This window comes from Rhinatrema bivittatum, chromosome 2 (genome assembly GCF_901001135.1).
Source record: "Rhinatrema bivittatum chromosome 2, aRhiBiv1.1, whole genome shotgun sequence".
Classification (NCBI taxonomy): Eukaryota; Metazoa; Chordata; class Amphibia; order Gymnophiona; family Rhinatrematidae; genus Rhinatrema; species Rhinatrema bivittatum.
In genome coordinates, this window is record NC_042616.1 from 548,336,230 (window position 1) to 548,362,101 (window position 25,872).

At 41.0% G+C, this 25,872-nt stretch overlaps 1 protein-coding gene across 1 annotated transcript in view; it reads left to right on the forward strand.

Moving 5' to 3' along the window:
• Positions 1-22,401, forward strand: part of CBLN2 (cerebellin 2 precursor) — an 87,992-nt gene extending 65,591 nt beyond the window's left edge. Inside the window, exons 2-5 of the mRNA XM_029590893.1 lie at positions 15,628-15,715; positions 16,968-17,463; positions 20,434-20,553; positions 21,236-22,401. Of these exons, the coding sequence (XP_029446753.1) occupies positions 17,122-17,463; positions 20,434-20,553; positions 21,236-21,433 (660 nt within the window). The 5' untranslated portion in view covers positions 15,628-15,715; positions 16,968-17,121 and the 3' untranslated portion in view covers positions 21,434-22,401. The remainder of the gene's footprint in view (positions 1-15,627; positions 15,716-16,967; positions 17,464-20,433; positions 20,554-21,235) is intronic.
• The last annotated feature ends 3,471 nt before the right edge of the window (positions 22,402-25,872 follow it).

Here is a 25,872-nt window from a genome sequence, read left to right on the forward strand (position 1 = left end):
CAGGTTTGGGTTTACACTAACATTTTTCAGCAAGTGGCATGCTGGCAAAAAAGTGTTCTCATGCCATAATGTGATATATGAGTCAGAAGTTGCTGACTCTGGCTCTAGGGGGTGAAAAGAAAAATCAGCTCTGATTCAGGTAATTTCATTTTACTGATGCAATGTACAGCTCTACGATGATATTCAGGTAAAAGAGAAGGGAGAGGGAAGGAGGTTCTGAGATTGAGGAATGGGAGAAAATAGGAGGGTGATCAGAGGAGAAGGGATGATCTTGGATCAGGGGTTTTGTGTGTGTGTGGGGGGGGGGAGGGGGAGTGTTCCAGGATCTGGGAAGAAAGGACAGGCAGGAAGGAAGGAAGGAAGGGATATTCCAGAATCAGGAGCATAGAATCCAAGGTCAAGGGAGGGAGAATCTAGATGGGAGTCAAGGGATATCCCTTCAGTAATCCTCCTCCTAGCATCTTCATCCCCTCTCTAACTTCCATGCAATCTGACATATACACACATATGACACTGATCCTTTCTCTCTCAGACACACACACTCTGACTCCATCCCCTGTTCCCTTTTCTCTCACAGAGACACATAGTTCTCAGCTGATCCACTTTCATCTCCCAGCCCCTTTCTTCACTTCTCAGCTCCTCCTAACTTCCCCAAAATGATCCCTCTTTACTCTCTCTGCTCCAGGCTCACCCCGTCCCTTCCTGACTCCGAATGACAGGAGAGGAGGAGAGTGGCTCTTCTTTGATCTGCTATTTGTGCACTCCTGGCTCAGCCCCTCCCTTTCTGTTCTTTGCATACTGCCAAGGAAGCAGAGGTCTGTTCTCTGCTGAGTGAGATTCAGCTTATCAGAGAGGCATGACATCTTCAGCCATCCTGCTATCTCCAGATTTTTGCTGCCTTAGGCACAGGCTTAGTGAGTCAGTCTATTGGCAAAGTCAGGCCTGGATTTATGAGTGTGTATTTGGTGCTGAAGGGATTTTCGTGGTGCATTAATGCTACTGAGTTTCAAGGTATATAGTTACCTTTTCTGAAGTCTACCTGTTGTGGAATAGAGTGTTTTGGGAGCAGGAATGGTTCATGGAAATATGCTGCCTGAGGTGAGGGAATAGATGGCAATCTCAATCTCTCCCCTAACTCCTGAAACACCCCCCCCCCCCCCCAGCCAAGGCATAATACAGATTAAAGTACAACACAAAGTGCAGGCAAAATATCATAGTCCATATTAATATTGAATAGGTTGTGTTTTATTTAACTTTTTTCAAATGGCACTGTATCAGAGAATAGCTATTTTAGTAGGGGTCCCCTGACACAGACCCGTGTTTCGCCGAGGCTGCGTCGGGAGGGACATGGGATTCAGAGAAAATCTGAGATCAAGTACACAAAAATCAGGACCATGTACAATAATGGACTTACATGCCGACCAATATGAATAGTTAAACATACCTTTATATGTGGCATTCAAACTTGGGAAAACTCTGTGTGTACTAACCTGTCCCTTAAACACTAGTGGTTTACACCAACCTTGTGGACACTGTACTATGTGTCCTTTGACATCAACGTTATCGTCCTTTGAGAACCCTAGTCAGCATAGAATATTTTATTTGAAATCACGTTCGGACTGTTCTTCACAAGAAGTGGTGTACGCCATTAGATGTTCATGCCCCATGTTGTATGTGGGTAAAACCACAAGAATGGTTAAAACCCGCATCATAGAACATTGTTCAAATATTAGAAATTCCCGGGAAAATGCCCCCCTAACTGAACATTGGGCACAATTCTCTCACTCTCTCTCAGACCTTTTCTTCTTTGTTCTACATCACGGGGGGGGGGTAATTACTCTGAATTTTTGGGGCGACGAGAACAAAGGTGGATACACACGTTAGACACAGTAATACTGAAGGGTCTGAATAAAGATCTTGAATGGCATCAGTTTATTTAACTGTGATTGGTGCTTTCGATAGAATGTTTTGATTGGCTCCTTACAGCCTTGTGATTGGTCAACTTGTTTCGCGCCTTTTCTGTTGTCTTTAAAGGTACCTTTGTTTAATCTTTTGGCGCACTCCCTGCCAAGTTTGAATGCCACAAACTATGTTTAACTATTCATATTCGTCGGCATGTAAGTCCATTATTGTACATAGTCCTGATAGTTTCAGATTTTCTCTGAATCCCATGTCCCTCCCGACGCAGCCTCGGCGAAACACGGGTCCGTGTCGGGGGACCCCTACTGAAATAGCTATTCTCTGATTCAGTGGAGTTACCGTTTGAAAAAAGTTAAATAAAACACAACCTATTCAAGATTAATATGGACTATGATATTTTGTCTGCACTTTGTGTTGTACTTTGATTCGTTTTGAAGTGCAGTTACTGCTCTTACATTTTCTCTGGATAATACAGATTAAATCATCAAGAGGGGGGGGGGTCTCTTTAGTCTGACCCTTTCAGTGATTTCAAATGCTGTGGAAGGGGGGAGAGCAGCAGTCAAGGAGTAGCAGATGGCAATGATATTTCTAGGAAGCTGTCATCTCTGCCACACTCCCAGGAACCTAAGACCTGCCTCCCACATTTTCACCAGCATAAGTAAGAGATGGGAGTCTCTCTGGGCCGGTGCACTCAATTAAGGCAACATAGGTGAACTTTACAGCCTTGTGCCCGCACTATCCCTGCCCTTACCACACACAATTACAATTTCTACATTTATAATAATTAATTTTACATGAAAAAGGACATTGAAAGTATAGTCTTCTGAGGTAAAAATATCACAACCCTGCAATAAGCACACTTGGAGTGCATATGGTATTAGGCCTATTGTCATGTATGCTGGGTGTAGGCTTTGCCCTCAGAAAATCCAGAGTAAACTGGATTACATATAGCAAACCTCCCATACTAAAAGAGCACTAACTGCCAGCGCTCTAACATAAAAACATCATAACTATGCAAAGGCAGTGCAGCAAATATTACACCAGGCCCTAAATACCAATACATCTCCTATTGGGAAAACAGAACAAGCCAGGCTGCTATAGATCTCTACAAATAAACTACACACTAGCAGAATATCTCACCTCGGTCACAGATGCAAAACCCAAAAAGACCTCATCAAATTCAGAATAAAGAGACCATAAATAGAAATGCAGAGAAAAAAACTGAACTGGAAAACGCAACAAGCCAGACTGTATGCAGTGCAAAGATGGAAAAATAGAAATAACATTCTTCAGACAATAAAATCAAGGAATATAAAACATTATAAAACTAAAAACATACTAATAAAAAGAATAAATATTTCAAATAAGGCTGATGAATAGAAAAACAGCCAATAATTAAAAACTCATACAATAATTATACAATTTTTTCCAAACATCAATAGAATATTTTAAAATAGCAAAATGAAAGAACAGCCAATAATTAAAACTATTAAAGATAAAACAACCCCACGTTCCATACCTGGTAACTTTTGATTTCCAGTCACCCTGAGATTGTTGTGGATTAGTGCGGGGAGCAGGGAGGAAGATCTTTCTCCTTTTATATTCACAAGCTCACATGTTCATTCTCTCTCTCTCTCATCTCACACACACACAGATTTTCTCACACATGCTCTTTCTCTTACATGTGCTCTCATATATGCTCTTTCACACACACACACTACATAGATGCTTTCATATATGTATGCTCTCACACATACATACTCATAGAAGCGAACATAGATGCACATAGACACACACACATATGCTCTCACATAATGCTTTTTCACATATAGATGCCCTCACATGTTTAGATGCTCTCATTTATATATGTTCACACACACACACACACACATGTTCTCACATAATGCTTTTTCATATACACTTGTTCTCACACATGCTCTCACCCCCACATACTCTTTCATATATATACTCTCTCATACATACAGATACACACAATTTCCTTACCTTACTTACATGCGATGAGCTCAGCAGGCAACCGGTGGACTCATTTTCTTCTGCTGCCTGCAGCCATTGGACATTTTCCCATTCTTTGGACACCAAAGGCCTGAAGGATCTCAACTCATTCTTCACCACCAGTTGCATGTCGGGCTTCTACTCATTCGTCTCATCTGGAGGGTTGGGCTCGGCCAGTGGACCAACAGACCTCCTCCCATTTTTTTTTTCCAGTGGATTGTGTTCCTATAGTGTCATGCCAGGCCTTCTCTCATTTTTTTGCTGCTGGCAGGTGGGCTCCGCTGCTGACATGCCAATCCTCCTCTCAATCCTTGTTTTTGGCGGGTTCGGATCTGCCAGTGGCCCAAAGGGCCTCCTTCTATTCTTTGCCATTGGTAGGTTGAGCTCTGCTGGCAACACGCCGGGCTTCCTCTCATTCTTTGGCAGGTTGGGTTCTGCTGGTGGCATGCTGGGTCTTCTCCCATTCTTTTCTGCTAGTGGGTTGGGCTCTGCCAGCGGGACTCTGGGCAACCGCCATTCTTTGGCTGCCAGTGGTCCACCAGGTCACCTTCCTTCTTCACTGCTGCTGGCACACGGGGCCTTTTCTCATTTTTGGCCACTAGGCCTTTTCTCTTTTTTATCCTCATTAGCGCATCATTTTCCTGCATTGCCATGAGGCTCCTCTTCTGGTTCTCAGGGATAGGAACCCTGTGGGCATATTATTTTTATGTGCCACCACAGGGCTCTTCTTCCAGCCTGTGGGGAGAGGGAACCCCACAGGCATATCAGTAAATATGTTTGGTGGCAAGGTGAGGCGACTACTGGAGGAGTGTTTTTGGGTGCAGTTTTTGCCTCTTCCAGATTTTGCTGCTTAGGGTGGCTGCCTCACCCTACCTCATTTTAGAACTGCCCCTGCTTGGGAGATCTCTTCAAATGTGGATGGTTGTTATGCAGACAGAGAAGGTATTTGTAGTCTAGTGTCTTAGCAATGTGTTGAGATGATGGGTAGTTGTAATTCATATCCTACTTAAGAGTTTTCTTAGTTTGCTCTTTGTTAATTTTTTTTTTTTTTTGCTTATTTGCCAGGGTTGTGGTCCATGCAATTAGGAAAATGCTTTCTACAACTGCTTGATGTGATGCTTTGGCACAGAGTGGAGGAGCATTACTGATATGATTCTATCCTAGCAAGGAGACCTTACTAGACAGAAAACATCATAGTTGATGGTGAACATCTTGGAAATTCCTTAAAAGCACAAAGGTTCAGAGACTTCTGTTGTGGGTACAGTAAGAAAATACAGCTATTACCAGTTGTGAGAAATCAGAATAAAGGTTTGAAATGTTTTAAGAAATGCCCAAAGGAAATAATAGGACCTAGTCAGCCATAGTGACACACTGACTGGACTTGGCTAGTCTCAAGCAGGAATTAAAAAAAGAAATAAAAAATAAAAATAAAAAATATATATATCTGAGTGCACTGGACACAAATTACAAGTGTGAATGTAGCTGAGTGAATCAGGGTTTGTATGTATTAATGCACTCCTGTAGGTGGACAGGAGTGCATTAATGAGCATCCTCCTGTACACGTGGTATAATTTCTTTTGGTCATTCTGAATATCTTTTCTTTTGCCAAATATCTTCCCAAATATCATTTTCTATGGCATTTGCTATTTGGGCTCTTGCCAATATTTACCCTTCAGTAGTCAGAATTAATTAATGTGAATCGGTTATTTACTCTTTCGGATAGTAGAAGGACTAGGGGACACTCCATGAAGTTAGCATGGGGCACATTTAAAACTAATCGGAGAAAGTTCTTTTTTACTCAACGCACAATTAAACTCTGGAATTTGTTGCCAGAGAATGTGGTTCGTGCAGTTAGTATAGCTGTGTTTAAAAAAGGATTGGATAAGTTCTTGGAGGAGAAGTCCATTACCTGCTATTAAGTTCACTTAGAGAATAGCCACTGCCATTAGCAATGGTTACATGGAATAGAATTAGTTTTTGGGTACTTGCCAGGTTCTTATGACCTGGATTGGCCACTGTTGGAAACAGGATGCTGGGCTTGATGGACCCTTGGTCTGACCCAGTATGGCATTTTCTTATGTTCTTATGTTCTTATGTTTATCCCCAAGGTAGAATTCTGGAACTAAGAATGCAAATGCTACCTGTGAGAGTCAGAAAGAGTAAAGAGGAATTGTGTGCAGAATGGCTCCATTCATTTTCTTTTTCTTTTTCTTTTATAAGCCCCTGGGAGTCAGCTAAAGGATCCATCCCAACCAAGGGTTACATAAGTAATTTTGTTCATTAGGAAGCTTTAAACTATCTTTCCTGGTACTTACATAAGGTTCACTGGTCTGTAATTTCCCAGATAATTCCTGGAATCCTTTTTAAAAAGGGGCATTATATTGGCCACCCCCCAATCTTCAGGTATTGTAGCTAAATTTAATAAAAATTTACAGATTACTAACAGTAGGTCTGCAATTTCATTTTTCAGTTCTTTCAGCATTCTGGGGTCTATACCATCTGGTCCAGGTAATTTGCTACTTTTTAGATTGACAATTTGTTCTATTACATCTTCCAGCTTAACTGAGATTTGTTACATTTCCTCTGAATCATCACCTTTAAATATCACTTCTGACATGGGTATCTGCCTTACATCTTCCTCAGAAAAAAATGAAGCAAATGCTTCATTCAATTTCTTCTCTATGGTCTTGTCCTCCCTTAGTGCCCTTTTCACCCCTCATTCTTCTAATGGTCCAACTGACTCCCTCACAGGTTTTTTGCTTCGAATATATCTGAAAAAGTTTTTATTGTGACTTTTTGCTTCCACAGCAAGCTTCATTTTTTAAATCTTCTCTTTATCTTCTCTATCAATGCTTTGCATCTAACATGCCAGTACTTATGCTGTTGCCTGTTTTCTTCATTTGGATCCCTTTTCCATTTTGTAAAGGATGTTCTTTTGACTAGAGTAGCCTCTATCTCACCTCACATTTTAACCATGTCATCAGTCATTTGGTCTTCCTTCCACCTTTTTAAATGCATGGAATATATCTGGTCTGGACTTCCAATATGGAATTTTTAAACAACATGCACACTGCCGCCCGAATTCCCAAGGCGGACACCTCAAAAGACCCGCTTGAGGTAGACTTCCAACTTGCGATCCTGCAGGTCTTTTAAGGCGGCTCCACCAGTGACTGGTATGGTGGTCCTTTTTGTGACCGCCGTCACTGACAAATCCACCTTTGGTACTTTAAGAAGCTCCAGGACATCCTCTGGGAGAGGATAGACTTAGTTTTTGGGTACTTGCCAGGTTCTTATGGCCTGGATTGGCCACTGTTGGAAACAGGATGCTGGGCTTGATGGACCCTTGGTCTGACCCAGTATGGCATTTTCTTATGTTCTTATGTAATTTGATTGTATTGAACCCGAGTTCTTAAATTAATCTGATTGTAGAAAACAGCACATTTTAACTTAATTCATTGTGAACATCAAACAGAACGTGTCCATCAGTAAAGCATATTGATATAAAATGTTTACATTCTTTCTATCACTGTCACTTTCCAGTGCATGATGAGCAGGAACTAGAAGAACATACATTTGGTATAATAGCCTAAGTTTATTGCATTGTTTCCCAACCAGTGTGCTATGGCACACTGATTTGCCATCAGTCTCGATCAGATGTGCCACCGAAAAGTCACCACTGCCTGATGCTCATAGTAACATAGTAATGACAGCAGAAAAGGTCCAAATGGTCCATCCAGTCTGCCCAGCAAGCTTCTTATGGTAGTATCTGCCTCGCTGTGAGGGTTAGCACTTAGGGTGTACTCGCTGCTCCTCACAACAACATGAAACATAAGCAGTGGCTCTTACCACATTTTCCAGAAAGAAGTTTCTACAATTTTATCGTGCAGGCCTCCTCATAGCTACAGCAAATCCCCAGTGTTTGATAAATAATGGCAGCATGCAGCTACAAAAGTAGGTCCCATGCAGGGCATGGGACCTACTTTTGTGCGGCACACACATGCCACACACACCTCCTTATCTTCCCCATTTTCGAATCCTTCCAACCGTTGTCTTATTCACAAGCTGAGGGAGACAAGGAGAAAGTGCACTGAGCACTGGATATGCCACTTTGAGTGTTGGGAGCAGCAGCAGTGAAGGAGCGCTGGCATCTACCTGAGGCAGCCAAGGTAACTAACAGAAACAACGTCCTGCACCACGTCAATGTCTCCCATCAATTGCACTCATATGAAAAAGGAGCTGGCTCATTGTGATGTGGTCATGGGTGTCTTCACACCATCTCTCCTTTTCTTTTACATTTTTGAAGAGAGACTGATGGGCTTTCAGTGCTTTCCATCAGCTTCTTTGGGCCACATGAGTCCTCTCCATGTCTCTGCATTGCCTGCTCTGCGAAGGCTGGTGTGCCCCACAATATTTTTCTTAATGTAGGTGTGTCTTGGCCATGAAAAGGTTGAGAAGCACTGGTTTAGTGCTCTGCCATATACCCTTCCATGTCATTTATTTATTTAAGTTCTTTTAATATACCGATGCTCAAGAACAAGTCTTATCGAACCGGTTTACAGTACAATTAGGGTAGAACCAATTAACAAACAGGTCGATCCAGTAACGTGCAGTTAAAGATTGCCCGTCTGTAACGTGCTGGGAGCGCACAATACAGACGAGTAAGGCCATCCAGCCATACAGTCTCCAGTTTCACGCGTCCTTAGCGCTTCCTAAAATAAACACCTAACCCTTTCCGCACCCAGCATGTAAATGAACGAAAAAGCTGTATAATGAAGGAATTAGCTATTCCCCTCCGATACTGTAACGGGCGCTGATATTATCTCCTTAGGAACGCGCTGTTTTGCCGCGGCCTTAACCTGTTAGTTTACCGCCTCCCCCTAGTAGGAGTTAGGACTGTGTAACAAATCCATCGACACCGCTTAAGATACTCAAACACAATAAAACAATAAGCCTGGCACCTTCCTTGATGTAGTACGTCCCGGATGCCCCCCCCCCAGCGTGCCCGCCACTACCCCTTTCATCAGCTGCATCCACCCATTATGCCCCTCACGGGCATGTCCCGCTTCACAGAGCGCTCCCACTCAAATCCGTTCATGGGTATATACCCTTTCGCCCCCCTCACAGCGCCATGCTACCACTGTGACCCGGAGGAGGTGAGGCACAGCGGCGAAGACAGACGGGAGAGGAGAAAAAGCAGAGCCGAGCAAAGCAAAAGCGTGCAGCAAGCCGGCGAAATAGACCTGCGAGCAGAGGCAATAGCAGCGGTTCGGTAAGCCTGGCACCCTCCTTGATGTAGTACGTCCCGGATGCCCCCCCCTCCCCAGCGCGCCCGCCACTACCCCTTTCATCAGCTGCATCCACTGCGACCCGGCAGTCCCGTGAGGCCTACAAAAAAAAAATAATCCCCGGCTCCCGCGCCCCCGCACTGGCCCGCCGACTCTACCCCCCCCCCCCCTCCTCCCGATCGGGCAGGTAGGTGGCGGCGACGAAAACCAAAGCAATTTTTTTTTTTCAAAAAGCGACATCACACATTGCATAAAATAATTTCTCCAGCCTTAAAGCGACTTACTTTTGGGATCTGTCAAGATCCCAAAAGTAAGTCGCAAAAGTAACTTACTTTTCTGAAGCCATCAGGAACACGATCTTAGCTCCTCCGGACGAAGACGAAGATGGCCGCCTGCACGGGGAAAGCATGCAATTGGCCGCTGAAGACGTGACGTCACGTCTTCAGCGGCCAATTGCACGCTTTCCCCCGTGCAGGCGGCCATCTTCGTCTTGAGCTACGATCGTGATGGCTTCAGAAAAGTAAGTTACTTTTGCGACTTACTTGACAGATCCCAAAAGTAAGTCGCTTTAAGGCTGGAGAAATTATTTTATGCAATGTGTGATGTTGCTTTTTGAAAAAAAAAAAATTGCTTTGGTTTTCGTCGCAGCCGCCTACCTGCCCGATCAGGAGGAGGGGGGGGGGGGGGGTAGAGTCAGCGGGCCAGTGCGGGGGTGCGGGAGCCGGGGATTTATTTTTTTTTGTAGGCCTCACGGGACTGCCGGGTCGCAGTGGATGCAGCTGATGAAAGGGGTAGTGGTGGGCGCGCTGGGGAGGGGGGGGGGCATCCGGGACGTACTACATCAAGGAGGGTGCCAGGCTTACCGAACAGCTGCTATTGCCTCTGCTCGCAGGTCTATTTCGCCGGCTTGCTGCACGCTTTCGCTTTGCTCAGCTCTGCTTTTTCTCCTCTCCCGTCTGTCTTCGCCGCTGTGCCTCACCTCCTCCCGGAGCAAGGCTGCTTTCGCGCCCTGCTCCGGGAGGAGAGACACAGCGACGAAGCAACAAAGACTTTTCGTGTTTTTTTACACTTCCTGGTTCCTGTCATTCCAAATGACATTTGAAATGACAAGTACCGTCGCACCCTGGTTACTGTATAGGCGCTGTATTAAGCGCCTATACAGTAAAATGGGTTACGCGGCCATAACCCTTCCCTACCGCTTTAAAGCCGCGGCATGCATTTGCATGCGATTAGAGGAGAGTATCGGGGAGTTAGTGAAGAGAACTGTGGGTGCGGGGAGGAAGGGTGCGCCTGACACTGCCGCACTGTTTCTACCGCGGCCTTACTGGATCGACCTGAAAGAGAGCAAAAAAGTAACAATAAAACAGGGAATGTATAACATGGCCGTTAGAAGAGGAGGGATAGATTAAACAGTTTTAACTTGAGAGGTAGAAGCAGAGAGCTGTTGTTTAAATAGTAAAAAACATATTCGGTTAACATAGTGCATGTTTAACAGGTAATTTGGAAGAGCAAATTTTAGCAAGACATGTTTAACAGGTAATTCTAGCAAGACATGTTTAACAGGTAATTTGGAAAGAGCAAATTCTAGCAAAAACAGTTTCTTCGAGAGGGGAATTTAATGGAGTGGGGTCTGTATTGGAAGACCTCTAGATCTGAATATGTACAACCGTGGGGGCAACCAGGGGGGGGGCAGGGAGGGCAGGGACAGGGGGGGGGGCGGTACTTGTGAGGAGAGAAGTCAGTGCAGGTTGTGGTAGGACTACTTCAGCGATAAGCTTGAGCGAACAGCCAGGTTTTCAGTTTTTTTCTGAAGGTGGGATGGCATTGTTCCTGACGTAGATCTGGTGGGAGTGAATTCCAGTGATGCGGACCAGCGGTGGATAGTGCTCGTTTCTGAATGGAGTTGTGAATAGAGGATTTGCTAGGGGGCACTTGGAGAGAGCTTCTGTATGCCGATCTAATAGGCCTTGATGAAGAGTGGAGTTTGAGAGGGATGGTAAGTTGGAGTGAGGATTGCTGGTAGATGGTTTTGTGAATGATGGTTAGTGTCTTGAAGAGTATTCTATGATGGATGGGTAGCCAGTGTAGTATTTCTAGAATCGGTGTGATGTGGTCCATGCGACGAGAGTTTGTAAGGATCCTGGCTGCGGCGTTTTGCTGCAATTGAAGTGGTTTGATGGAGGAGGCGGGTAGCCCAAGCAGAAGTGCGTTGCAGTAATCAATCTTTGAGAATAGTATGGCTTGAAGGTCTGAACTGTAGTCATGAAAGTGTAGGAGATGTCTTAGCTGTTTTAGGACCTGTAACTTGTAGAAGCCTTCTTTAGTGGTGGCGATGAACTTTTTAAGGTTCATTCTAGAGTCCAGGGTGGCTCCTAGATCTCTCACATGGCTTACTAGTGGTACAGTTGTGGTGCTGGCGAGGGGGTTATTATCATTAGGGGAGATGACCAGGAGTTCTGTTTTGGACGTGTTGAGAACCAGGTTGATACTCGTGAGAAGGAGGTTGATAGCGTGGCAGGCAGCTGTTCAAGAAGTTTAGCGTGTTGGAGATGTGATCCTTGATGGGGATTAGGATCTGCACGTCGTCCGCATATATAAATTGTGTAAGGTTGAGGTTACTGAGTAATTGGCAAAGGGGGAGTAGATAGATGTTAAATAGGGTAGGGGAAAGTGAGGAACCCTGGGGTACTCCTTGTTTGGTTGGTATGGGTGGAGATTCTTTGTTGCTTATTTTTACTTTGTAGTGCCTGACACTAGAAAAGATTTTAACCAGAGGAGTACAGATCCTGAGATGCCTATTTCCATCAGCCAGTTGATGAGGATAGTGTGGTTTAATGTGTCGAATGCCGCAGAAAGGTCGAGGAGAGCTAGCAGGTAGGATTGGCCTTTGTCAAGGCCCATTAGGATGTTGTCCGTTAGTGAGAGTAGGAGAGATTCTGTGTTTCGGTGTTTCCTGAATCCGAATTGCGATGGATAGAGAATGTCGTGGGCGTCGAGGTATTCTGTAAGTCGAGTGTTGACCAGTTTTTCCATTAACTTGGCTATGAAAGGTAAGTTGGCAATGGGGCGAAAATTTATAGGATTTGCTGGGTCCAGGTTTGGTTTTTTAGTAAGGGTTTCAGAGGCAGTTTTTAATGCATCCGGGACCGTTCCTTGAGTAAGGAAGCAATTTATGATGTCGGCCAGCAGTTTTGCAATGGTTTTCGGAATTGTGAGAAGGAGTTTGGTAGGTATTTGGTCAATTGGGTGCGATGAGGGCTTCATTTTCTTGATAATAGATTTGATTTCCAAGCATGATGAAGATCAAAAGATTCTAGTGTCTGTTCGTGTATAGTTGGGGGGTAGTTTTGGTGAGGTGGTGGCTGGGTGTTGGGGGTAGGGTTGGCTGTTGTCAGTGGAGTAAGTAAGTTTTTGATTTTGTTGTCAAAGAAGACTGCAAGTTCTATGGATTTGTTTTGGGCTTCTTCTTCTGGCATAACTGGAGGAACAGGGGTGGTAAGGGCCGCCACAAATGAGAAAAGAGTTTTTGGGTCGTATAAGAAGCTGTGTATTTTTTTGGCGTAGAAATCCCTTTTGGTGCGAAGAATGGAGGTTCTGTAATAGCTCATTGCGGTTTTGTAGGAGGCCTGTGTGGTAGGGGAGGGATCCTTCCACCAGCGTTGTTCTTTATGCTGTAGGTCTTGTTTGAGTTTTCTTAATTCTGTTGAGAACCAGGGTTTTTTGTTAGTGCGGGCTGGATTGATAACTTTGGAAGACATGGGGCATACTTTATCAGCTATTAAGCGAGTGATGGTTAGCCAGGAGTTCATAGCTATGTCGGCATTAGTGAGGTCCAAGTTAGGTCCTTGGCGAGGCTGTTGCTGAGGACTACCATGGAACATGAAGATGTCATGACGGTATTCCTCACACTTGCTAAAAATGATAGTGCTGGTCTGAATCTCTTACAAATGCTTTAAGCTAGGGATAAAATTAAAAACTGCTCTTGTGGTTACTCTCTAGGGCATGCTAAGAAGAGTATAGATATAAAGACTTCTTTAAAATTGGTTCCGTAAACAATTCAATGCACCTGGAAAAATTCTGAAAGTTGGTCAAATCGGTACAATGAGCCCTTAAAAAAAACAAACAACAACATTTAAATAATCTGAAGTGGATCCCAAAATCCACTTTGGCTATTTGGAAAATAATATGAAGAGGATGTCATCAGTTTGGTGAAGAACCACCAGAAAAAAAACAAACATGGCTTTCCATGGTGGATTTCAGGAATACCCCAAATTACCTTCAAACTGAAATTAGATGGAAACGCTCCTGGTTCAAGTTTGACTTTGAATTATTCATGTGTTCCTATCAAAGAGCAGGTTTGGAAGCCATTCTTTAAGGCGTGGATCCCAGAGGGGCCACAAACCAGTGTGGTTTTCCAGAATTTCCACAATGGGTATGGAAGAGGAATATTTTCATGCTTGCCCCCGTTGAATGCAAATAGATCTCACGCATTTATTGTGGGAATCCTGAAAAACCTGACTGGGTGGGCCCCCTCCCTCCCCCCCTGCTTTAGATAGTTGCATCCTGCTCTCAGTCAACAAAGTCACTGCAATATTTGACCTCTGTGGTGAGAGAGGAGGAAAGAAAGAAAACACAAGTGATCATTTTAAGGGCCCTCACGAGACCTTAATAAAAAATAAATAAATAAATAAAATAAGGGTATTTCAAAAAGCCTGTAAAATGTAGTTTCAGTTTTACATATCTCCCTCTTCCACAGAACAAGCAGTTGCCAGCACTTAACTTGATTTTCAAACTCATAATCTAGAGAATGAATATAGAAAAGAACAGCAGAGAACTGAGAGAAACCCTGCAAAGAACGCTTTCCATTTCTTATTTTTTAATCCTGTGGCCTGGTTTACAAGTAGGAGTAAATATTGTGTTCACAGCCACTACGTTTTATTTTCTGTTTAAGTCGTTCTCCACTATCAAGCCATGAGCACGAGCAAACACTACACCTCTTCAGTCAGCACGCTGAAAAGATGTACAGTGCCCATATTCATCTTCATGACAGAGCACTTCTAGTAAGTCCATTATGAGGCAAGTGATTCACAGAGTTTTATTCCATTTAGGGCCTATGGGAACAATCATTAGTGAGCAGGGTCTTAAGAGTGCTTGCCGTTTAAACATTTCATGAGAACAATTTTAATTGTATTAAGTCTCGGCCAAAGAGCAGTAGCCTCTTACCAGAGACCAATAGCCGAGAGCTTTAGGAAAAGGAACCTACACTTAAACCAAATAAAAACAAACTTGTTTGACGTTTTAAGCACGTCTCTTGCTGTTCTTTCAGCATTACATCTCTTCTGCCTCTGCCGTGTTCTAACAATACTACTACGAACCAGGCAGAGCTTTGTTCCGCAGGGAGTCATGACATCATCCTGGCACGACAACCTTTGTAAATCAGTAAAGATGCTCTAACCCAGCGGTCCAAGATCGCATTGGAACAAAACTTAATTAAGGTTTATTCTGCCTTTTGAATGACTGGAGCTGCTTCACCAAGAACAATCATGCCATCAATCAGTGGTTTTCCTTGGTGGCGCCACTAGATGGCAATACAAATCTACCATTTGGCTGTGGAGCAAAATGGCTTTAATTTGGATGTAACAGAAGGAGCTAGCATTTTAATAAATAAGTAAAGTGCCAAAGCGAAAAATGAAGCATGATGCTTATAAGAACAGGGAAATGAACCCATAAGGATAAGCTCATTTAAAAAAAAAAAAATACTTGCCAATATATGAGGACTTCGCAATTTCATAAACAAAATTAAGTCAATAAATTCCATGTTTTAGAAAAAGCTGCCACCTCTCGCCAGCATGTTCTTACAGCTTTACTTGAATGGAATATAGAAAAAGAAGTACATAAATGTCTCAGTTCGCTTCTGGGGATAGGAATCTACAGTAATTATTACGAAATCTTTCTTTTTTTTTTTTTTCTAAAGGTTTCCCTTCCTCAGAATGTATTTGCCTGATTGCCCTGGTGATGGCTATGCCTATGGTCTTTTAAGCGAGTCATTCTTGAGTTAGTGAAATTCAGGGCTGGCCACAAAGGGGGTAGATTAATGATGGGCTTTTTATATGTTCTTTAGAAATCCAGGTGAGGGAAGTACCTATTATACAGTGATTTATGACCCCCATGTATTATGTATATATGTGTGTCTTTTATATATATATGTGTGTGTGTGTGTGTGTGTCTGTCTAAATATACAGTATGTGTGAAACAATGAATGTGTGACTGTGAAAGTGCCTCTGTGAGAATGTGTGTGTGTGTGTGTGCAAGAGACAGAGGGAGATAGAGAGAGAGAAAGAGAGAGATTATTGGCAATGGGCGGGAGAGAATGAGGCAACTCCTGTTTCCTTTTTTTTTTTTCCATCAGCACAATCCCAGCTCATTTTCTCTAAGCAATACAACTTCACAGACAGCTATCTAGCCAGTTCTACTTTCCCCCATCATGGACTTACCAGGTAACGTTCTTTTTTTTTTTTTTTAATCTCTTGTTACTGTAGATAATTTTTGTCTGTTAATGCAGTCATTGGGAAATTATGAGATTACTGGAAAATATATTTATGGCAGTATTTTATATTTAGAGTGAAGGGAACATGCAGTTAAGTTCAAACCTTTTTCTTACTGAGCATTCAGGTTTCATTGCATAATTTTGAAAAAAAAAAAAAGGTTACTTTTGTTTTCATCCTAACCCCTCCCCTTCCCGTAGTGCATTGATTGACGGATTGATTGCTGTGATTGAGTGATTTGTATCTAAGACAGCCCTGCAAATCAACGCTAAGTGGCCTTGAAAATATGGTTGCAAGTGCAAGTTGGTGCTAAGTTTACTACTGATGTTCAAAATAAGAATTTCTTTTCCTTGGGAAAGGACTCGATGCTCAGTAGCTCATGCAAGCAGAAGTCAGTAGTTCTGAGTCTCCATGCACCTCTGCTTTACAATGGTAGAGGCACCACTACAGATTTTGCTAATGATCTCTAGTTCCAAACAGACTGACAATAATCTATGAGATTTCTTCCCTGGAGTTTGTTTGTATTCCATTGCTAGAATCTGTCCTGAAAGTGGTGTATAAAAGAGTGCAAAGAAGTTGCAATCTAAAGGATGATGGCATTGTTTTTAATCTATTCAGCAGCCTAGAAAGGTCGATTTAATGGGATTAAGAGCTGTACAGAGGGCGGACTCAGCTGTCAGCTCAGTGGCATAGTGGCTTCATTTCAGACTTTGCTTCAACCTGCTACTTTTACACTTTCCAACTATAAACTTTCCCGAGGCTCCTAATCACATGGATAAGTGAATGCTTATTTCATTTTTATTTACATGGATTTGAGGAATTCAATAAAATTCATATTTCATGGCAATCTAAGCTGGTGGCAAGGCTAGCATGACCAGTGCCCCTAGGTAGGGACCTTTGTTTTCTGCTTTTATTTTATTTATTCCTGGGATTTCATCAGTGTTTATTATAATGAAGAAAAAAGAAGAACATCTGTGAAAAAAGTGATTCCTTTTTTTACACAAATATTCTCCTGTTTTTCTTCATTATAATGAACACTGATAAATTCCAAGGGAATACAAAATATGAACTGAAAATGAAGGTCTCTACTCATAGGATAGGATGAAAAATTATGGAAAACTGAATCCGATATTAATTTATTATAATTGTTATTATTTATAACTTAATACTAATCTCTATTTTTTCCTTATGATTTTCTTTGTAGACTTTGTCCCTCAAGCTGTTTAAGGAGGGTCTTATTGGCTTGACATCTGGGAGGGGCAGTGCTTGACTGGGCAGTGAAAAAGTGAAGGGAAGCCGGAACTGTGGCCGGAGCCGGACCCAGCCGAGAATTGGCAGCAGGTTGTTGCGGCTGTAGGATGAGGGTAGGGTGGAGAGGAGCTGGAGCCACCCTAAGGCTTAGCTGCTGGAAACTGTGCTACAGCTGCCACCTGGGGTTGGCACTGGTGCTGTCCATGGTACTGTTTCTGGGGCTAGTGCTGCCGCCAGCCAGCGCACAGAATGACACCGAGCCCATTGTGCTGGAGGGCAAGTGCCTGGTGGTGTGTGACTCAAGCCCATCCTCTGATGGAGCCATTACCTCTTCACTGGGTATCTCAGTGCGCTCCGGTAGTGCCAAAGTGGCCTTCTCTGCCACCAGGAGCACCAACCACGAGCCTTCAGAGATGAGCAACCGCACTATGACCATCTACTTTGACCAGGTGAGTGAAACATTTTGTGTGCTGTACAGATTCCATTATTGAACTAGAGCACACTGCATGCACATTCACTAGTATGCCATCCCTGGTAAATCAGCAAGCATGCCACCTGTCATCACAGCTCTGGAAAAAAAAAATTGAGATTTAAAGTGAATGCAGTTTGATTTGAGAGCATAAACCTCAACCTTTGCTAGCTGGAAAGACACATTGCAATGCCTGGTTACTCCTTTCTCTGCCCTAAAGGGAGACAGGTCATCATGTGGGCTAGTGTCCTCATTCTCACCAAGCCTTGCTTCTAACATACTGTTTCTTCTCTTGATCTCATTCTTGTTTATGTTTCAGTGCCCTGCATATAAAGTATTACTATACTTGTCACTCTGTTGCTATATTCATTACTATTTACGTCATTTCACTTGCAGTGGTGTTTAATTTGATCACCTTAGAGGAAAACAAGAAACTTTACAAGATAAAGGTTTATCGATGGTTTTGGTGTAAAAGTTTAAATGCATTTAATTGCAGGCTGGTTGGGGCAGGGGGAGGGTGGGTGTAGAAATGTAATATTAATAAACCCATATTGAGGAGTATTCCTTATATTTAAACTGCCTAATTATAACAAACAGGATCTGGAGTTAGCTTGCTTCTCTCTCTCTCTATTTTTTTTAAGTTATTTTTCTTTTTCTAATGATGGAGAATATTTTTGTTAGCATAATAAGCTAATTTTATGCTTGATAATTGATAACTGGAAATATTACAGAGTCTAACTTCTTCTAAAGAATATAGATTCCTAAGTTTTAATAATTTCCAATTTCTGCTGACACTGAATTCTAAATCTCTTGAGAGAAAAGATGAATGTGTTGCCTGTTCAGTGTACTGTTTGGTTTTTTTTAATTTTTTTTTTTTTTTTTGCTTTATACTCACGCTCATGAAATAATGCATCATGCCAAATATAGAAATTGTCATCTTATGGCTCAGCGATTTTACATACATTCTGTACTACATTTCTAACAAATGTTTGCAATGGGATTAAATACAAAACACCACTTATGTAGTTCTTAATAAGCCTAGTCTATCCATTAAGCCTTATTCTATGCTTATGTACCAACTTATTTTTTTCTACCCCTAGACAAATCTAAAGTAATTTCACTGTTTTTTTTTCTCTATTTATGCTTTAACCATTGTGTTAAAGTTAATAAAGGAGTTAAACAAACTAGATACATGGGAAAGTCATTGCCTGAAGGAAAATATTCAAAAACTAGGTTACTGGCTGGTGGGGTGTTTCATTCAGTAGTAATAATTAATGATGGGTAAATTGCATCATCATCCAATAAAATAGTTTCAAATATTTTTTCTTTCAAGCAATGATTTATCTGCTAATCATTCATTATGATTCTGGAAGTGCTGATCTATGAGGCTTGAAAGATGATGCTATTTTTCAGGGAAAATAGAAGGGGAAAGGTCTTCCATTGTGTTCTCAGAGTTCCTTAATCTTCTAAATCCTGAGTGTGGTTTTAATAACCCACAAAACTGATACCGGATTTCCCACTCTTTCCATATACACAACTGTTTGTAAATTTACCTAAATACTGCACTGTATCTAAATTACACTGACAAGCTTTTAGTAGGTAAGGTGAATAATAAAATGCTGAAAAGGACATAAAATTATCTTTTGTGAAATATTCATTCTTACCTAGTGATACAGAAGCAGCTAATTAAATTGCCTTTTACAGTATTGGAAATACTATATTCTATACAAAATTGATAAAATAATAGTTATTATAGTTCATAAAAAGCTTTATAGCACAGTGCATTTTTGTTGCCTAATCCTATTCATTTCCCTTTTCTTTATTTGTAATAACTCTTACTTATGCTTTTTACTATCTGGGTGATTCTTATTGGGAACTTTTAAAAAAAATCCCTCTTTTGTTAACATTTTCAAATGTAACCCAAATAATTATCTTCCACTGCAAATCTACTTTTGAAGTATTTGACTTCACTGTTTCCCTACAGTTCAGTAGCATTTTGCATCCCAAAGCTCAAATGTCTTAGATGATGCCAGATTGTCTTCTCACTTTGGAATAATATCCTCCCCCATTGTTTTATTCTGCACTGTTGAAATAGACAATGATTATCATTAGTTTAAAAAAAATGTCTTTGAAGAAGGTGAGAAAGAAATGGTGTCAAAATGCAGGTTGGAAATGTAATTAGTCAAAGTCTTTTCTTAGTAAATTTATTTGTTGTAATAATGAGACAGTAACATAAAAGTTATCAAGCATGTGTTCAAAGTACCTCCTACTCCAAGAAGTCATTATATAGAGAAGTATATATGTTGGATTTAATTAGTTGCACTGTTCTTTTATCAGAAGCATAAACTGATTTCAAATTTGCTTTATAGAGTTTTGCTTGTATGTCATCTGCTATTTACTAAGCAATTTTTCACAAGTTCTATTCTGTGGCTCTGTTATATAACAGACTGCGGATAGATTATTGTCATATCATTTTTCATTCAGTTTCAGTGCCATTAATATTTTCTTGTCCTCCTACATTACCCATTCTACAGTCAGATCTAATCCTGTTGTTGCTTAATTGCAATTTACATCTGTCATAGGTTTCCCACGGCCATTTATAGTTTTAGGGGCAAATAAAAATTTGGCCTTGCGGACTAATGTTACTTTGAATTTAATTGACATTTTAACAAGGAATTTTACTTTCATTTATTAGGAATTTTGCATTTATTTATTAAAAACATAAATACAAATAGATAATGAATCCAGACAAAAATGTACATGAAAATGAATATATTATAAATTAGCCAACAATATTTGAAATCGATAACTGGAATAGAAAAATGAAAGCAATTTCAAGACATGCTATTCTTTTCGATAAATTTTTGATAATTTTTTCGCCATTGTTCCAGTTTCTTTGCTGTAAATTACTTAAGGAATGACATCATCTTTTTTTTTTTTTTTCCATTAGGTATTAGTTAATATCGGCAACCATTTTGATCTTGCCTCCAGTGCATTTGTAGCACCCAGGAAAGGAATTTATAGCTTCAGTTTCCATGTGGTCAAAGTTTATAACAGACAAACTATCCAGGTACGTAGTGAATCTAAAAAAGCTTTCTTGTTCAGATGCTAGCATTATTTTGCACAATGCCTGTGAGCATTAGATGAGATTGGTAGGTAAAAACCTAGGAATAGTATATTGTTATGCATTGCTTCTTACCCCCCCAAAATTGTTTTGCATACCTGCTCTAGTTTCTATAAGAATTGTGGTACACAACAGTATGATACATAATGGCTAGTTAGGAAATGGAATCATAAAGCTATGAAGATGTGGTATGATCTAATCTAGTCTGGTCTTTAGACTTATTTCATGCTTTTCTGCAGAAGTACCCAACACAGGGCAACAACAGCTGAAGCAGGCCTCAATTACAGGGGGCTCAAATCAGCAGCATTCCCTTCTTGGGTCTTTCAAAATTTCTTCCATTTTTTTTAAATTATGAAATGATTTTCTGCTAATCTACCTATCTTTTCAGTAAAGCTATCTGGATTACACATTTTTCAGTAAAGCTATCTGGATTACACATTTTCACACATATATAGGTAGACATAGATGATATGATATGATAAAAGGCTTTATTAATTATGTTTATGTATGCTGATAATGGTGGCATTTGAGTGTTGAGGTAGCTTTAAAAGGAGTGTAACTATTGTTTTTCCTTTAATGTCTTTAACTATTTAGAAAACTCTGATTTTATTTTTTGCTTGTATCTTAGGTAAGTTTAATGCAAAATAACTACCCAGTGATTTCAGCTTTTGCGGGAGACCAAGATGTAACCAGAGAGGCTGCTAGTAATGGGGTCCTCCTACATATGGAAAGAGCGGACAAAGTTCATCTCAGACTGGAAAGGGGTAACCTCATGGGAGGGTGGAAGTATTCAACCTTTTCTGGTTTCTTAGTTTTTCCACTATAAAAGAAGCAAGAGTCAGAGCAAGCTTCAAGCACCGAGGATGATTCAATCATGATTGATGCCGTGAAGCTGGCAGAACATGATCATATTTCCAACCACCCAGTCACAGTGTCACGGTAGAAGAACTAATTACCTTCCAACTCAAATATTTACTTTGATTATTGACATCTCCTTGGGAACCTGCGCCTCTGATTAGTTTTAGACGATAGTGGTCTTTAGGATAAATGAAGTTATCGACCTGAGCAATTTGTACCTGTGATTGTAAAGTCAATTTTGGATTTTATTATTGGGATCATTGACTCTTTTTTTTTCTGTTTGTTCTGCCACAAGTACTCAGACTACGCTGTTGATGACAAGAATCGCAATCAGAAAAATCAACATCCTGATTAGGTGTTCTTGCTATGCTTTCTTTTGTGTTTGTATAGCCTTAAGAAATGAATGGCTTTAGTCTCAGTAATGTATATATATATTTATAAATATATATATATATATATATATTTTTGGGGAATTAAGGACATTACTGTGTCAAGAAGTGCTTTATCCAGAGAAGCAAGTTTTGCACGATTGGAATAACCTATTTTGTTTTGTGTTGTTCGTGTTTTCTCGACCTTTTTTTTTCCTTTTGTTCCTTCATTCCTTTTTTGAGTGCTGAAAATGTAAACAAAAGTGATCAATAAGACAAAGCGTATACCTGTAGATCAAAGTAAAACTTACTGATGAGCAATTTGTCTGTTTTTTATTTTCCCAAAGTGATCTTCCTAGTGCATTTAAGGAGAGATTTTATTTTACAATATGGACACTTTTAATGGACTTGAAATTTCTGACCAATCTAGTAGCTCTTGGAAGGAAAGTGGAAACTAGCACTCTGGTGTTACCTTAAATGCATCTTTCCTTTGCATTACTGAGTGTATTAAGAGTTTTAGCTGATATTTATTTAACAAAAATTTGTTCGATATTTATTGAGTACACATTGTGGAAACCCTAAAAGATGACAGACCAAACTTTCCCCTTACAAATTAAATAAAGAAAATCCTCACAGTATCCTTACATGTCATGGCTTGTGTAAGAGGGTACATTCATTATTCTCATACCTATTGAGAGATTTCTCACAGTGGGCCACCAGCCAGATTTAAAATTATGCCGTACGATTGGTTTCATCACCAATAATATTGTTTACTTTTTAAAATGATTTATTCTGACAAATGTACATAATCATTCCAGAAGGGTTCCAGAAAAAAAATCCTCTTAAAGGATGCACATAATATGCCAGGAAAAATTATTCCAAATTTATAAATACTGTGCCTCAGTTTAATTTGAATGCCTTCTTTGTCACCACCCTAAATTAAAACACATTTTGACCTAACTCCTTACCCTGTTTTCTTCTATATAGAAACAATTTAGGAGAAACCTCCATGAATTCATGAGGATTTTCTCCTAGTGAATACCCAGAGCAGAATTTGCTACGGAAAAATGGTCTTAAAATAGTAGTAAATTAAAAGTTAAAAAATTAGTGGGTTACATATAATTTTTGTGAATTTTTCTCATTTGCTAAGCACTGAAAAAAATGCAAACAGGAATGGCAAACCTGACTGGCCAGAGTAGAAAGCTTGGGAGAATTATACCTGTGTAGGCTACACAGGGCTAGATTTAAGATGTTGGCGCCCATAGGCAGAGTACTGCATGATGCTGTATTTAAAGCTGTGCCAGCACACTGCCCCAAAGCAAATAGAGGCAAACTCCTTTTTGGTCTGGATATTTGGCACCTTCAAATTTGTTGCCTTAGGCGGGTGCTTAATTTGCCTGTACCTGCATTCAGTCTTAAGGCTACAGGGTCACAGTAGTCCGTTATTAATTTTTATATTAAGAAAAAGTGAGATAATTTAATGGTTAAAAAAAAAACTTGATACTATTAGTATTTATTCTTTGCATTATATATATTTATTTGCATGATTACAATGTCATATTCCTGCATCAAAGGGTTTAAAGCCATGTTTGAGCTCAGGGAGAGTCAGTGAATTTTTCAAGGACACACAGTCAGAGACAGAGGGAAATGGAACAGACTGTTCAGGATTTGAAACCTTAGGTACATTTCAGAGTTGAATTCTGGATGGTGTTGCTGCTAAGTTATGTATTATACATGCGATTCACTGACTTTCAGATAAGAGCATAAAACTACAAGGAAATATAATTTAATGAATCCATACTGTTCCCAATAAATAATTTATATTGCAACTTTAATATTATTAGCCAAAAGCAAACAGAAAGGCTTTGATAGCCTCAAACCTGTATATGACTAGTCCTAGGACAGTGGTATTTCCTATTAAAGGCACAGGGGATCATGGACTAGTAGTGACTCAAATGCCTCTAAGCCTCTTAAGGAGCTGACTCAAATGGGGCATGACCCTGCTGCTAGATTTAGGGTCTTGAACTAAAAGTGAGGGGGCACAGGGCCCTGATGCCCACCCGTGACTATATGACTGCCCTTTCCCATTTCCTTTTGTATGTAAAAATCTCTTATGACTTTGTTTATTTAGGTAATGCTGTTGTGGTGTTCATGTTGAAGGTCAATATCTACATCACTCACATACACACATACAAAAGAAATTACTAATTGAGCCTGTGAAATTCAGCATTGTTGAACTTTATGGCTATAGTGAAATTGGGGTTAACTGATCTGATCATCTTTTTTTCTAATTTTAAACAACTGATGTATGTTAGGAACATTTAATTAACCCTAACCAACACAACAAATGTACAGTTAGAACTCTATTTGGCAAAAAAAAAATAATTCTATTATAGGCATGGAATAGGAGAAAGTCTTAAACTAATTGGACCCCAAGAACATACCAACATATTTAGCTTACTATGAACAGATAGGGAATCCCTAATGTTTATGCTAGCAAAACCCCAAGGAAAAGATTCAGTACAAAGTGTGGCAATGCATTCCATTTAAAATAGTTAAGTTCTTGCTTTCTAATCAAAGGGGCAGATTTTAAAAAGCATTTACTCGAGCAAAACTGGTTTTTGCTCGAGTAAATACACTTTACTCAAGTAAGTGGGCTTTTCAAAATTGCTACAATATATGCCATTGAATTGTCCATAGGATTTACTCAAGTAAGTGCACTTTACTCGAGTAAATAGCTTTTGAAAATTGCTACGATAGTATGTCACATTTACATGCGTAACTCCTTTGAAAATGACCCCCAAACTGTGTTATGATTCCAAATTCATATTAGTTACTGTCCACATTGATTTCAAATGTAAAGAATGGAGCTTAAAGATTGTGATGTGTTGATGTAAACCTATGAGTAAAACATGTGTTTGTAATAGCAGATACACAAAGGGGTAGATTTTCAAATAGCGCAAATTGGCCTACTTTTGCTGGCGCATCAGGCGCAAGCAAAAGTAAGCTGGATTTTAGTAGATACATGCGGAGCCGCGCGTATCTGCTAAAAACCTGGATCGGCGCGCGCAAGGCTATTGATTTTGTACAGCCGGCGAGCGCCGAGCCGTGCAGCCTAACCCCGTTCCCTCCGAGGCCGCTCCGAAATCGGAGCGGCCTCGGAGGGAACTTCCTTTTGCCCTCCCCTCACCTTCCCCTCCCTTCCCCTACCTAACCCACCCACCCGGCCCTGTCTAAGCCCCCCCTTACCTTTGTCGGGGGATTTACGCCTCCCGGAGGGAGGCGTAAATCCCCGCGTGCCAGCGGGCCTCTGGCACGCCGGGACGCGACCTGGGGGTGGGTACGGAGGGCGTGGCCACGCCCCCGGACTGCCCCGGTCCGGGGGCGTGGCCGCGCAGGGCTCTGAAAATCCGAGCAGGGCTCTGAAAATCCGCCCCAAAAGCTTTAACAAAAAACTTATTAATTTAAAGACATCTATTTATGGTTCCAAAGGCAACTCCTTGAACCCTTGCAAAATAATTGACATGTACCTGTCTATTCTTAGAATAAATCGTAGCTCATGTGCAGGTCCGGGGGCGTGGCCGCGCTCTGCTCGCCTAAATCCGCCCGGATTTGGGTGGATTTAGGCGAGCAGGGCTCTGAAAATCCGCCCCAAAAGCTTTAACAAAAAACTTATTAATTTAAAGACATCTATTTATGGTTCCAAAGGCAACTCCTTGAACCCTGTCTATTCTTAGAATAAATCGTAGCTCATGTGCAGGTACCATGTTGTCACCATTCATCTTCCACATGCTTCCAATTACTCAGTCAGCTGCTCTTCCACTTCCCTGAATTGACTGTTTACCCCCACTGCTAGCCCTTCACCTCAATACTCCATACAGCAGCTGCTGTTCCTCGACGTGTTTCCACTCCTGCTGCTCCTCCAAACCCTAATGCTGATGTCATTATTCCTATTCCCTGCCACACTATGTAACCAAGTCTACTTTTTCACAGTGTTTATTGCTGTCATAGTTTCTTTCTACAACCACACTGCCTCTGC